Raw genomic sequence first — 14,280 nt, 5'->3', positions numbered from 1 at the left:
ACATTTCAACATTTGAGATCTTCCGGAGGTTTGTGAGGTTTGACTGCCCTGTGAGTAACGCTTGTTTTTAAGAGGGTCTGTAAATTAGCGTTTCTCAACCTTGACCACTTGAAGATCGGTGGACTTCATGCTGGCGTGGGAATTCTGGGAGTTGAAATCCACCCGTCTTCAAGCGGCCACCCAGCCATCCTCACCCTTTGGCCTCTGCCTCCCAGCAATTTTCCTCCTTGCAGCAAACAGGAAAGAGCCTGCTAAATCAAGGAACCTAATTATCAGCTTCCCAGCCTTCGGCTGATCTGAAGGGGCCCGTTGCTATTGCATCTTCTTTTAAATAGCAGAGAATAATGTAATACTTCCAGAAAGTCACCCCAGTTTTAACAGCATCTGTACAAGTGTAGTCTGAAATGTAAGAGTCCTGTTTAGCATTAAGATAAAGCAGCTGTGTTAAATCCTGGATTAGTCAAGTGTGGAGTAGATAATTGGGAGGAGTTAGTGTGACTACATTTAAGAAAATTTTCTGGTATTAATATATTGCCATAATGTAAATTACTCCAGTTGTTTGCTATTTCTATGGGTCAGGCACACATGTACACAACAAACAGTGCATATCATCTGTGTTGTTTTCTGGGAGGCAAATTGCTGGGAGGCAGAGGCCTCTTTTCCTTGTTTTCCTCCCCACAAAATTAAGGTGCGCCTTATATTCTGAAAAATACGGTACCTGAACGTCACTGTTATGTTTAGGGTAACATTAACTTGATAATTTTTGAGTTCATTATAGTAATTCTAATTTATCTTTGCATTTATGAAACCCATCAAACATTTTGTGCTTTTAAACTTAGTTTTGACAGTTGTGTATTTGTTTTTTTAATTCGACTCCTATGCCATCCAATCCCAAAGGACTCAGGGCAGCTTACAACAATATAAAATACAAAAAAACTATTAAAAAGAAGTCAAATGTACAATCTAACAGTAAAACCCAGATTAAAACCTATAATAAACTAAATAATCTGCACACATACGTAGCATTCATACAATTTGGCCATGATATAAATGAGAAGCCATTTTGGTCTTTTATTCTCTTATTTTCAGATTCCCCAAACTACAAGGATCTGATGGCTGTTGTATATCTCTCCCACCGGGCAGATCTGACGGTCAGACTCGACATCTGCAGGAAGGTATGTGGGACTTGACCAAACGAGAGTGAACGTGGTTTTGAGAGTTCCATGCTTCTCTCTGAGCTTGGCTGTTTTCTTGCAAACGTTTCATGACCAAACTATGGAACATCATCAGTGCTAGAAGAGGGTAGAGTTGTGAACAGGAGGAGGAGGAGGAGGACTGTGAGATCCTTGGAGCTGTCTGAGGGGGTAGTTTTCGTGCACATGTTTCACGACCTAACTAGGGAACATAATCCATGCTCGAAGGGATTGTATATAAACAGAGAGCAACACCCCCTCCTTTCTAGCATGGATAATGTTCCCTAGTTGGGTCATGAAATGTCTGCAAGGAAAACAATTAACTTCAAAGAGCACCAAGGACCCCACAGTCCTCCTCCTCGACCTTCTCCTCCCTGTAAACCCCACTCCTTGCATTGATGCCACCTAGTTGGATCATGAAACGACTGCATGAAAACCAGCAAGCCTCATGAATTAGATTAACAGAGTTGGAAGGGACCTTGTAGGTCATCTAGTCTACCCACCGCCCAGGCAGGAGACCCTACACCATTTCTGACAGACGGCAGACCGGCCTCTTCTTGAAAACCTCCGGGGATGGAGCTCCCACAACTTCCAAAGGCGACTTCTGTTTTACTAGCTGATTGTTCTCACTGTCAGGAAATTTCTCTGTATTTCCAGGTTGAATTTCTCTTTTGTTTCCATCCATTGTTCCTTGTCTGGCCTTCAGGTGCTTTGGAAAACAGCCTGACACCCTCCTCTCTCTGGCAGCCCCCCAAATATTGGAAGGCGCCCAGTCCCTACATCCCTTATGTTTTAGCCTCCAGCTCCCTAAGCTCAGAGAGCATCAAGGACGGCATAGTTCCTTCTCAGCCCCTCTTCCTAGGAATGAATTAGCTCAGATTGCCTGCAAAAATATAACATGTGATTTCCAGCCTCCCCCGGATGCCTTTAAGCCTTGTCTGGTGGTTCCCAGGCAGATTCCTGTACAATAGGCAGAAAACGTATTTTTTCTTGAGGGGAGGCCGCCTGTCAAGCCGGTGCAGAAGTTGGTGATAAATTAATGGCTTGCCACCCTGTCTATAGAAGGGAACTTGGGAAGGGTAATTTTCATGAGGGAGCAGATTCAGCCACAAAGCATTATTTCGAGGGGTTCAAGGACATCCTATATCCACCCACCTGGGTGGAAGCGGAAGGAAGACCTGCCACTCTGGCACAATCTGAATGGGCAATGTGACATGCTTGTGGGTGCGGGGGACAAGGAAACTGGGTGGGAAACTCAGATTCAGGTTTCCCATTGTGGGTGACAGGATGGCTCCGAAAATAAATTGGAACTTTGAGGAGTGCTTTGACTCAGACTCTGGTTTAGTTCTTATGTTATCTGGAGCCTTGACATATTATTTATTTATTTATTTATTATTTATTTATTTATTCAACTTCTGTGCTGTCCAATCCCGAAGGACTCAGGGCGGCTTACAATAATAATATAAATAGAAATACAAAGCAATAAAAAAAGAAGTCGAATATAGTCTAAAGCAAGTAAAACCCTATATTTAAAAGAAACCCCATTAACATAAAGCAGTCGCATCCCATACATATACAGTGATACCTCGTCTTATGAACTTAATTGGAGGTTTGTAAGGTGAAAGATTTGTAAGACGAAACAATGTTTCCCATAGGAATCAATGGAAAAGCGATTAATGCGTGCAAACCCAAAACTCACCCCTTTTGCCAGCTGAAGTGCCCGTATTTGCGCTGCTGGGATTCCCCTGAGGCTCCACTCCATGGGAAACCCCACCTCTGGACTTTCATGTTTTTGTGATGCTGCGATTTCGCTGAGGCTCCCATCGCTGGGAAACCCCACCTCCGGACTTCTGTTGCAAGCAAAGCGCCCGTTTTTGCACTGCTGGGATTCCCCTGCAGCATTGAAAAAACACAGAAGTCTGGAGCTGGTGTTTCCCATGGAGGGGGGCCTCAGGGGAATCCCAGCAGCGCAAAAATGGGCGCTTCGCTTGCAACAGAAGTCCGGAGGCGGGGCATCCCAGTGGCGGCGGCTTGGGTTTGTAAGGTGAAAATAGTTTGGAAGAAGAGACAAAAAAATCTTAAACCCCGGGTTTGTATCTCGAAAAGTTTGTATGACGAGGGCTTTGTAAGACGAGGTATCACTGTATTCCATTCATACAGTGTGGCCCTGTCAGTTGTTTAATTCATGGCCCCCCAGGCCTGCCAGCAGAGCCAGGTCTTCGTGGCCATAAGGAAGGCCAGTAGGGTGGGAGCAGTATGGACATTGGGGGGTAGTTGGTTCCATAGAGCCAAGGCGGCCACAGAGAAGGCCATCCCCCGCAGTCCTGCCAACCTGCATTGCTTAGTCTAGTGTTCCCCAACCTTGGCAACTTGAAGATATGTGGACTTCAACTCCCAGAATTCCCCAGCCAGCGAATGCTGGCTGGGGAATTCTGGGAGTTGAAGTCCGGATATCTTCAAATTGCCAAGGTTGGGAAACACTGGCTTAGTTGGTGGGACCTGGAGGAACCGACTGTGTGTTCTTATAGGTCTCTGGGAGGTATGTGGCAGCTTGAACTCTAAGCAGGTGGATCTGATTGTTCACCAGTCCTGGCGTTTCCTCCCTGTCTCCTCTCCCTCCAGCTCTTCCACCTAATTTACTCACAGCACGACATGGTGAAGCACCTGGCCAAGCAGGCGGGATGGCAGGACACCCTCACCAAACTGTACGTCAAGGAGTCCTACGAGTCTCGCCAACACAGCCTTTCGGGCTCGGCCAACGGGGTGGATTTCTTGAAGCTCTCTGAGCAGCCCAGCATCGACAGAGGGAAAGATCCAGCGGTGGGCTCCACTAGCCCCTTGACCTCCGACCTGCCAGACCTGGACGTGTTCCTCCCGCTGGGCTACGAAGCGTCCGACCACGAGCTCTCGGAAGGTTTCTCAGATCTGTCCGTGTCTCCCACCAACCAGAAGCACAAGGTCTTCCAGTCTTACGCCTTCAAATCCTTCGACTCCTTAGAGCTCGCCAGCCACTCGTCCTCCTCCAACATCGTAGACCTTCCCGGGCAGGGGGAGGTCCACCCAGGAGGCCCAGCGGACCGCGTCTACCACCCGCTCTCTCCTTTCTGCAATTCTCCCTTCGACCTCGGCTTGGATTTGGCCAGCAGTAGTTCGGCGGCTACTTTGGAAAGTGGCAACCATACCCCGCTCAGCCTTCCGGGGACCCCGTCCCCTCTGGAGAACTTCAAGCCCTTCCCGGGCTCAAGAGCTAGGAAGAGCTCCAGCTTGTCCAACGTGCTGGACGAGACGAGCTATCAAGAAACTCTGCCTAGCGACAGCATTTCCAACACCAGCAACCCTCAGGTGAGTCTTCCTTGGATGCGTTCAGCTCGGCGGACGGTCTCGGTTTGCGACCCAGAACCTGGTGGATTTTCCTTCCTGTGGATTCTTCTCTTTGCCGTTGCCTGGTCCTCGTTTTCATAGCAGGCAGTCCTCGACTTTATAGCAGTTCACTTTGTGACAATGGCACTGGGAGAAGGGACTTGCGACTGTTTTCCACACGATCTTTGCAGCATTCCCACGGTCAAAATTCAGACATTTGGGCAACCGGCTCACAGTTGTGACGGCTGCAAATGTCCCCTAGATAACCTTTCCTAACCATCCGAAGTCAGTGGGGAAGCCAGGGTTCACTTAACAGTGGCGTTGATTAACATCTGCCGTGATCCATGTAACATTAGAATTTTAACATTAGATTTCTTCTTGGTGTTGTATTGCTTTTTTGTGAGCCACCCTGAGTCTCAGGAGAAGGGCGGCAAAGAAATATAATTAATAACATGGGGGATTTGAGACATCTTTTCCCCAGGCTCCTAATAATTTATGTTTGTGTTTGATATCTGGTTTTAATATGATAGGGTTTTAGTTATTTCTTTTAATATTAGATTTGTGCCACTGTAGTATTATTATTATTCTAATTATTCTAATTATTCTAATTATTCTAATTATTATTAATTAGATTTGTATGCTCCCCCTTTGTTTTTATCATTGTTGTGAGCCGCCCCGAGTCTTCGGAGAGGGGCGGCATACAAATCTAATAAATTATTATTATTAACTAAATAATTAAATAAGAGGCCTCACAAGGAAGATTATAAAATGGGGCAAAACTCACTTTAACCAATGCCTCACTTAGCAACAGACATTTTTGGGCACAATTGTAATCACACGACCATATTTTATTTATTTATTTATATTATTTATATGCCTCCCCCCATCCTATGGGACTCAGGGTGGCTTACAACAATAAAACAATACAATTAAAAGTCAAATATTAAGCATTAAACTCCATTAAACTAGTCAATCAATTATAACAACTATTAAAAACCCTTAGACTAACAATACAATCATCTGAAGCCATCATTTGTAGTTAGAGACTTTGGCCTGCTACATCCACTTACACAAACAATCAAACTATAATTCGGCCGGACTAAGATGTTAACACTCACGGGGCCCCTGCCGGCAGAACTAGGTTTTCAAGGCTGGTAGGGTGGGAGCGGTGCGGACATCGGGGTGGGCGTGGGGGGGTGTAGCTGGTAGTTATTAGTTGTTTTCTGTGAAAATAAATCGGTCCTAGGTCTTTTTTTCCCCCCAGTGTCATTGTAAACTTCAAATGGTCACTATATGAACTGTTGCAAGTTGAGGACCATCCGTTCTTTGTGGTAAGATGGGCAGCTAATAAATCAGGTGCATAGATAGGTAGGTAAATGATAGATAGATGATAGGTAGATAGATAGATAGATAGATAGATAGATAGATAGATAGATAGATTAGATAGATAGAAAGAAAGAAAGAAAGAAAGAAAGAGAAAGAAAAAAAGAGAAAGAAAGAAAGAAGGAAAAAGAAAGAAAGAAGGAAGGAGAAGAAAGAAAGAAAGAAAAACAGGAGAAAATGAACGGAGGTTAGAGCTGTGGGGCAAAGGGACACGTTTCTCCTACGTGAGACAGGTAGAGACAGGGGCAACCTCCACCTGTGCTGGGGACTGCAATCCCGCCATCTCATTCCTTCCCGCCCCCCCTAGCAAACCCCGGAGGAAGAACTGTGCAACCTGCTGACCAACATCATCTTCTCGGTCACCTGGCGGGGCGTGGAGGGCTGGGACGACGTGGCGTGGAAAGAGCGAGGGCAGGTCTTCTCCGTCCTCACCAAGCTGAGCTCGGCCTGTGAGCTGGTCCGCCCATCTGACGAGATCAAGCGCAGGTAAGGGGAGGGGCCCCCGGGTGCAGAGTGACCAGGGGAGGCCACTAGGGTCTTCATGGGTTGGGTGCACTCTGAGGTTGAGGGCTTCCTTGCAGGCATTTCGTGACCCACGTAGGTAACATCTTCAGTGCTAGGAGGGAGCAAGGCTGCAGAGAGGAGAGGAGAGGTAAAAGGAAAGGAAAGGAAAAGAAAGGAAAGGAAACGAGGAAAGGAAAGGAAAAAGGAAAGAAGGAATGAAAAGGACAGGAAAAGAAAGGAAAGGAAGAAAGGAAACAGGGAAAGGAAATGAGGAAAGGAAAGGAGTAACAAAGGAAAGGAAAGGAAAGAAGGACAGGACAGGAAAGGAAAGGAGGAAAGGAAATGAGGAAAGGAAAGGAAAAAGGAAAGAAGGAATGGAATGGAATGAAGGAAAAGAGGAAAGGAAAGGAAAGGAAAGAAGGACAGGAAAGGAAAAGAGGAAAGGAAAGGAGTAACAAAGGAAAGGAATGGAAAGAAGGACAGGACAGGAAAGGAAATGAGGAAATGAAAGGAAAAGAAAGGAAAGGAGAAAGAATGGAAAGGAGGAAGAAAGGAAAGGAAAAGAAAAGAAGGAATGGAAAGAAGGACAGGAAAGGAAAAAGGAAAGGAGGAAAGGAAAGGAAAGAAGGAAAAAGGAAAGAAGGAATGGAAAGAAGGAAAGGACAGGAAAGGAAAAGAGGAAAGGAAAGGAAAAACGAAAGAAGGAAAGGAAAGTTTTCAGTTTTTTAATTGTATTAATTGGATCGATTGCATTACTATGTTTTCTATAGTTGCTGTGAGCTGCCCCAAATCCATGGAGAGGGACGGCATACAAATCCAATTAATAAATTATAAATGAAATACTGTAATAAAGGATAGGACAGGAAAGGAAAGGAGGAAAGGAAAGAAGGTTGCAGAAAGTAGGGAAAAAGGAAAGGAAGGAAGGAAGGAAGAAAAGGGTGGAAGGGAGGAAAGAAGGTTGCGGAAAGGAGGAGGAGGAGGAAAGGGAGGGAGGGAGGGAGGAGCTTCTCCTGCCACAGTAGAAAGTTGCCAATGGAAGCCACCGGGATCTTCTTTAGATAAACCCTGGTTGGATCCATTATCTTTTCACATCAGCTGATGGGAGAAAATCTTTCTTGAGGACTTCCTACTTGTGAGGTCCTTGCAGATATTCTCTGAGGTTGGTGGTTTCCTTGGAGATATTTCATTGCCAAACTAGGAAAAGTATTGGTTGTAGAAGGGAGGGGCGAGGAGGAGGAGGAGGAGGAAGACTATGGGGTCCTTGGTGATTTCCTTTACAAATGTTTCATTACCAAACTATGTAATATCATCATTGCTAAAAGAGAGAAGGGTTTGTGGAGAGGACTGTGGAATCTTTAGTTTACTTTGAGCTTCGTCGTTTTCTTGCAAACATTTTGTAAGCCAACTAGATATCATCATCAGGGCTGGAAGAAATAGTGTAGAAGCGGAGGGAAAACCCCACCTCTCTTCTTGTAGCACTGATGATGTTCCCTAGTTGGGTCATGAAATGTTTGCAAAAAAACCCACCCAGCTCAGAGAGCAGCGGTCTGTTCAGTTCAACTCTGAGCTGCAAATATTCTCTTCTCCCAGAATTTCAATCTTCTGTTCAAACCTTCAGCAAGATACAAGGTCAAGGAGGGCTTCACAAAATTTGGACCTTCTATAGAACAGGTGTCCCCAAACGTGGCAACTTTTAAGGCTTTTAAGACTTCAACTCCCAGAATTCTCTAGTCAGCTATGCCAGCTAGATAATTCTGGGAGTTGAAATCCACAAGTCTTAAAAGTTGCCACGTTTGGGGACACCTGTTCTATAGAAAGTGCAATAGATAATGTTATAGAAGCTTGTGGCCCCATAGCTTCCTTCTTGTGCCCCTTTGGCAGAACCCCCCAACCTCAAAACATATCCACACACAGGGGTGAAGGGCTTTCTCTCGAAGGACCCAAAACCAAGTGTAGGTCCTGTTTCTCCTTTTTAAAACCCTTCTCTCTGTTCTCCCCCTGACTCCATCTATGATTCACTTACCGGAGGGCGAGGGGGTGGACTTTGATAGCCAAATCATATTTTTAAAAGAGGTTCAGCCTGTCCTCACCCCTCACACACACACACCTTCCAAGCAATTTCCCTATCCCTCTGCTGAAGAGGTGGATTTTGAAGAAGGAGAGAGGACTTTAGACTAGAGATTATGGTGGGATTGGAGAGAAAGGAGTCAGTGATCTGAGAAGACCCAAGAAGAAGTTGATGGAGATGGCCAAGAGCTCGTATCTGGGATGACTCCCTGTGTGTGCGTGTGTGTGTGTTGTGTGTGTGTGTTTGATGGCTTCATTTTCACACCTGAACATCTCACCTGGCTGTATCTTAAGACATAGCCGCTAGAACTATGATGGCAAACCTATGGCGCATGTGGCAAGCGGAGCCATATCAGAGGGCACGCGAGACTTTGCCCTGTGTTAGCTCCAGCGCGCATTCACACGCTGGCCAGCTGACCTTTGTCCTCGGGGCGCTTCAGGGAAGCTTCTCTGAGACCCTGGAGGCAAAAAGAAAACCCTCCGATGGACAGACCGGAAGTTCTGAGAAGCACACTTCCGGTTTGCCGTTGCGCTGTTTTCTTGCCCTCCGGAGGGTTCCTGAAGCCCCAGAGGGAGAAAAATAGCATAGTGAGCAAACCGGAAGTGTGTTTTTTCCGAACTTCCTGTTTGCCCATTGGGGCAGTTTTTTCACCCACCAGGCTTCAGTGAGGCCTGTGCGTATGCGCAGTGACAATTTGGGTGGTTGTGCATGTGTGGGGAGGGGAGAATTGTGGGCACGTACACCCATGCTAGTGCACTCACACACGCCTCTTGGCACACGAACCAAAAAAAAGTTCTCTGCCATTACACCAGACCATAAATGGAAGGGGAAGTTTTCCCCTCCCCCGCCTCTCACTCCTGCCACCCCTCCCCCTCCCACAGCCTTCTGGAGATGATGATGGAGTCGGCCTTGACGGACCTGAAGGAGACCACCCCGGCTCTGCTGCCGAGCCTCACCCAGAACGCCTTGAGACTGCTCCACCTCCTGCAGGATTTCTTGTTCTCGGAAGGCCACAACAACCAGGTCCTGTGGAGTGAGAAGGTAGGCGGCTGGGAGCAGCGGGTCGTGTCCCTCGGTGGGAAGGGGTTGCGCGAAGAAGACCCTGGAGGCCCCTGTTGTTGGGGGTTTGCTTGCAGACGTTTCGTGGCCTGACCAGGAAACATCATCAGTGCTAGAAGGAAGGGGTTGGTGGAGAGGAAAAGGAAGGAAAGAGGAGGAGGGCTTTCTTGGAGACATTTCATTACCCAGCTAGGTAACATCATCAGTCACCTGTTATCTTATTGTCTCTTTTGAATGGTGTGCATTGTACACACGCTTATTTGCAATCATATATTTTTGTAAAATTGAGTTGTGTATAAATCTGGTTTATCACTATTGTTTCCATTTAAAAAAAATAATAATAATAATAATAATAATAATAATAATAATAATAATAATAATAATAATAAAAAAGCAAAGATGAGACACTTAAAAAGAACACACACCCACTCTAGATAAGCAGGGATTATCACCAGACAAATAACCAAGCAAAAAACAATGCCCTGATCAATGATTTACTGAGTAAAAAACCTCTACACAATAATCCTTGGCTTACAACTGTTCATAAAGTGACCATTCAAAATTACAATTAAATTGAAAAAAAGGATCATTTTTCACACTTATTCATCACTGTGTCTCTGTGGTCATATGATCAAAATTTGGCAACCTGCTCATATTTATGACGATTTCAGTGTCCTGGGATCCCTGGATCCCATTTTGCGACCATTAAGCAAACTCAATGAAAAAGCCAGATCCAATTAATAACCACGTTACTAAATACGGTGATTCACTTCACAGCTGTGACAAGAAAGGTCCTAAAATGGGCTCAATTAACCCTTTCGCTTAGCAACAGAAAGGTTGGACTTTGTTACGGTCATAAGTCGAGGACTACCTGTAATTAAAGTGTGTGTGATTCCTGCATCCTGGATTCTGCAATGAGATTTAGGAGTCTGACCTTAGAGTTGCAGGGAGAGGGACCCCTCCCATGAGAAAGGGGAGGAGAAAGAGAGAAAAGAGAGAGACAGAAAGAGAGGAAGAGGAAGAGAGAGAAAAGAGAAAGAGAGAGAGGAAGAGAGGAAAAAAGAGAAACAGAAGAGAGAAAGTGAGAGGAGGAAGAGAGGAAGCGAAAGAACAGAGGAAAGAAGAAAGAAAGAGAGAGAGAGAAAGAGTGGAAGAGAGGAAAAAGAGAAACAGGAGGGAGAAGGAGGAGGAGAGAGAGAGGAGAGAGAGAAGAAGAGGGAGAGAGAGAAAGAGGAAGTGAGAGAGAGAGAGAGAGGAAAGGAGCAAAAAGAAACAGAAGAGAAAAAGAGAGGAGAGGAAGGGAGAAAAAAGAGAAAGAGGAAGAGAGAGTGGAAGAGAGAAAAGAGAAACAGAAGAAGAGAAAAAGAGAGAGAAGAGAGGAAGATAGAATGGGAGAGAGAAGAAGAGAAAAAGATAGAGAGGACAGAGAAGACAGAAAGAGAGGAAGAGAAGAAGAGAAAAAAAGAGAAGAGGAAGAGAAAAAAGAAAAAGAGACAGAGAGAGGGAGGGAGAGGGGAAGAGGAAGAAAGAGAGAAGAGAAACAAAGAGAGAGCAAAAGAGAGACAGAGACAGAGAGAGACTGGGTGCAGAGCACAGACTGAAGCCCCTTCCATTATCTAAACTGATGCCAAAAGAGAAGCCAGGCTTGTGCCTGGGATGGGAGGGACAGAACAAGGGCTCTTTCCTTTGACTCACTGGCCTTCTCATCTTTGAACCCTAGATTTATGAGGGTGCCAACAGCCTGCTAGACAAGCTGGGAGTCTGGTACCACTTGGCCAATGGCACTTCGGACTTGAAGGAGATGGCTCAAATCGGGCTGCGGGTGCTGATTGGATACATCATGCTGGAAGATGTGCAGGTGAGTCCCCAAAACCTCTGTCCGGTCTGTTCCCACATATAGATAATCCCTAGTTTTGTCTTCCCACGTTGATTATTTGCCCTGAAGTTAGGTCAGCTCTTAATGACCACACGGATATACCTTCTCCAGGATGACCTGGTGCCAACCTAGCTCTGTCCGGGGGGGCACCCATGGTCTCGCATTCGGTTCTGCCATCCATAGATTCATGGGAGGAAGCGTTTTAGGCTAAGCCGTTCTTCTGGATTACTGGACAGTTCTGCCTGTTTTGGAATCCGCAAAGTCCAGCAGGGAAGCCAGGCTCTCTGCGTAGACATCCGTGCATAGAATTCAACACTAGCTACTTTATGGTTGTCAGCGTATAGTACAGGAATCTTCTCAGCTGGAAGATAAATTTTGCCCAGGAATAATGAGGCTTCGCAGGCATTTTCGGGCAGAGGTCTCCAAACTTGGCAATTTTAAGACTTTGTTTGCTTATTTATTTGTTTGTTTATGCATTCATTCATTCATTCACTCACTCACTCACTCACTCACTCATTCATTCATTCATTGGACTTCTGTGCCGCCCAATCCCAATGGGACTTATAGATATTGATAAAATTGAAGGGGTCCAAAGACGAGCTATAAAAACGGTGGAAGGTCTTAAGCATGAAATGTATCAGGAAAGACTTCATGGACTCCACCTGTATAGTCTGGAGGACAGAAGGGAAAGGGGGGACATGATCGAAACATTTAAATAGGTTAAAGGGTTAAATAAGGTCCAGGAGGGAAGTGTGTTTAATAGGAAAGTGAACACAAGAACAAGGGGACACAATCTGAGGTGAGTTGGGGGAAAGATCAGAAGCAACGTAAGGAAATATTATTTTACTGAAAGAGTAAGATGCTTGGAACAAACTTCCAGCAGACGTGGTTGGTAAATGCACAGGAACTGAATTTAAACATGCCTGGGATGAACATCGATCCATCCTGAGATAAAATACAGGAAATAGTATAAGAGCAGACTAGATGGACCAGGAGGTCTTTTTCTGCCATCAATCTTCTATGTTTCTATTGTGAACTTCAATTCCCGGAATTCCACAGCTGAGCATGACCCCTCCATGACCCCCACGCATGCACCCTTCCCCACTCATGCGTGCACGGAGATATGCTCAGAGACCCGAAAACCAGTTGCGGGAGCTGTACATGTATGTGCGCTGGGGCTCTTCATACCACCTGCGGCATGCGCAACATAGGTTTGCCATCACGGGTCTAAGCTCATTCCCTGCTCGACCCTTCCTCTCGACTGCCAGGGTGGCTCATGGGCAGATGGCGGAGACTTGGCTGACTCCCAAGCAGGCCCTCTACGACCGGAACCTGCTAGAAACGTTTGCAGATCCCCAAGACCAGCTGTGCATAGGTAGAGCTGTAGGCGGCTCCGAATTGACCCCTGTTCTGCCTCCATCCTGGATTTGATATTTGCCACAGTGCAGGAACTGTCTGGACCACACTGCGCACCGGTAGCGAAAATGGAGCTGTGCATACAGAGCCACATGTGCGCGCACATGTCCCAGTGAGATTTTGCTTATGTGAGATTTTCCACCTGTGGCAGACACGCCATTGGTTCGCCAACATCGGGGCGAGTACAAGTGCACTAGAGTGCCTTCCGTCCCCTATTGCTCTCCTATATCTCCTATGCCTTTCTTCTATTCCTGTATCTCTTCTTCTATTCTTTCATTGATATGTTCTATTATTGTATCTTCTTTTCTATTCTTTCTTAGATATATTTTACTAGGAGTATCTCCTCTATAACCTTCATCGTGTATTTTACTATGTGTACATATATATATACCCACTAAAACCCTCATTGTGTATTGGACAAAATAAATAAATAAAATTAAATAAATAAAACATGGATCTAGATTCTCCTTCCTGAAATTGTTGCCTTCTTCTTCTTCCTCTTCTTCCTTTCTCCTTCCAGCTTCAGTCTTTGGCCTACGTCAAGCTTCACGGTCTTCTCCAGACAGCTTCAGCCCCCAGGAAGGAACAGGCCTGTTACCTGCTAGGCAAACTGGAGACCCCGCTCCGTGCTTCTCTGCACACCAATTCGGAGACCTTCTCCTGGCTGGTGCCCATCATCCGGACTTTGATGGACCAGTGTTACGACACTTTGCAGCTCCATCACTTCCTGCCGTCTCTGCCACCCACCAACGGCAGCCCCACGTTTTACGAAGATTTCCAGATCTTCTGCACGCATCAGGAGTGGCTGTCCTTCATCGAGAAGCACGTAAGTCTACCTGCCCGAGAGCAAACAGAAATGTTAAGGGCCAAGGGCCGTGCCGAGTGACCCTTGAGTTACCAAGGAGGCACAGAGGAAACGTGGAGATGGCAGATATGCACTTGATAGCCCAGAGATATAAGGAGTAATTCAAATAACCAAATACGTTAAGTGTAAAATATTATTTACTAGTGGCAAATAACTTAGTCAAGAACAATCCTAGTTATACACAATTACATCAGTCAATACTTTCAATACGTGTACAATATTTATAAGCCTTACTTACAAAATATAGTAAATCATCATTTAGCACAAAGCATAGTCACACAGACAAACCAGAAATAGCAGAGAGTAACCAGAGAGGGTGGGGAGGGAGGGAGGGAGGGAGGAAGACGTTTCTGGCTCCCTCTTGTGGCTAACTGCAGCACTAACTCTTAAAGCAATAGTGTTATAATTCATTTAAACATACATTGATGTACACAGCACTAACAAGAAGGAGAATATTTGGAATAATCCTCGGTCTCCCTTTCCTCCATTCTTTTCTATACATTTTTTTTTGAATAACAGAGCCGGAAGGCAGGGATTCTACTCCAGAGTCCCTCAA

At 45.6% G+C, this 14,280-nt stretch overlaps 1 protein-coding gene across 3 annotated transcripts in view; it reads left to right on the top strand.

The window, feature by feature from the left end:
- Positions 1-14,280, top strand: part of NBEAL2 (neurobeachin like 2) — a 188,703-nt gene that overhangs the window by 140,034 nt on the left and 34,389 nt on the right. For all 3 annotated transcript variants that reach the window (XR_011556963.1, XM_070729608.1, XM_070729606.1), the window contains 6 exons: positions 1,090-1,175; positions 3,816-4,535; positions 6,244-6,422; positions 9,390-9,549; positions 11,288-11,425; positions 13,380-13,685. Coding sequence is in view for 2 of the 3 variants with exons in the window: in XM_070729608.1 (XP_070585709.1) it covers positions 1,090-1,175; positions 3,816-4,535; positions 6,244-6,422; positions 9,390-9,549; positions 11,288-11,425; positions 13,380-13,685 (1,589 nt within the window). In the remaining variant the exon portion in view is untranslated. The remainder of the gene's footprint in view (positions 1-1,089; positions 1,176-3,815; positions 4,536-6,243; positions 6,423-9,389; positions 9,550-11,287; positions 11,426-13,379; positions 13,686-14,280) is intronic.

Source organism: Erythrolamprus reginae, chromosome Z, assembly GCF_031021105.1.
Source record: "Erythrolamprus reginae isolate rEryReg1 chromosome Z, rEryReg1.hap1, whole genome shotgun sequence".
NCBI classification, from domain to species: domain Eukaryota; kingdom Metazoa; phylum Chordata; class Lepidosauria; order Squamata; family Dipsadidae; genus Erythrolamprus; species Erythrolamprus reginae.
The sequence above is the reverse complement of the archived record's forward strand: the minus strand, read 5'-3'. Positions and strand labels throughout refer to the sequence as shown.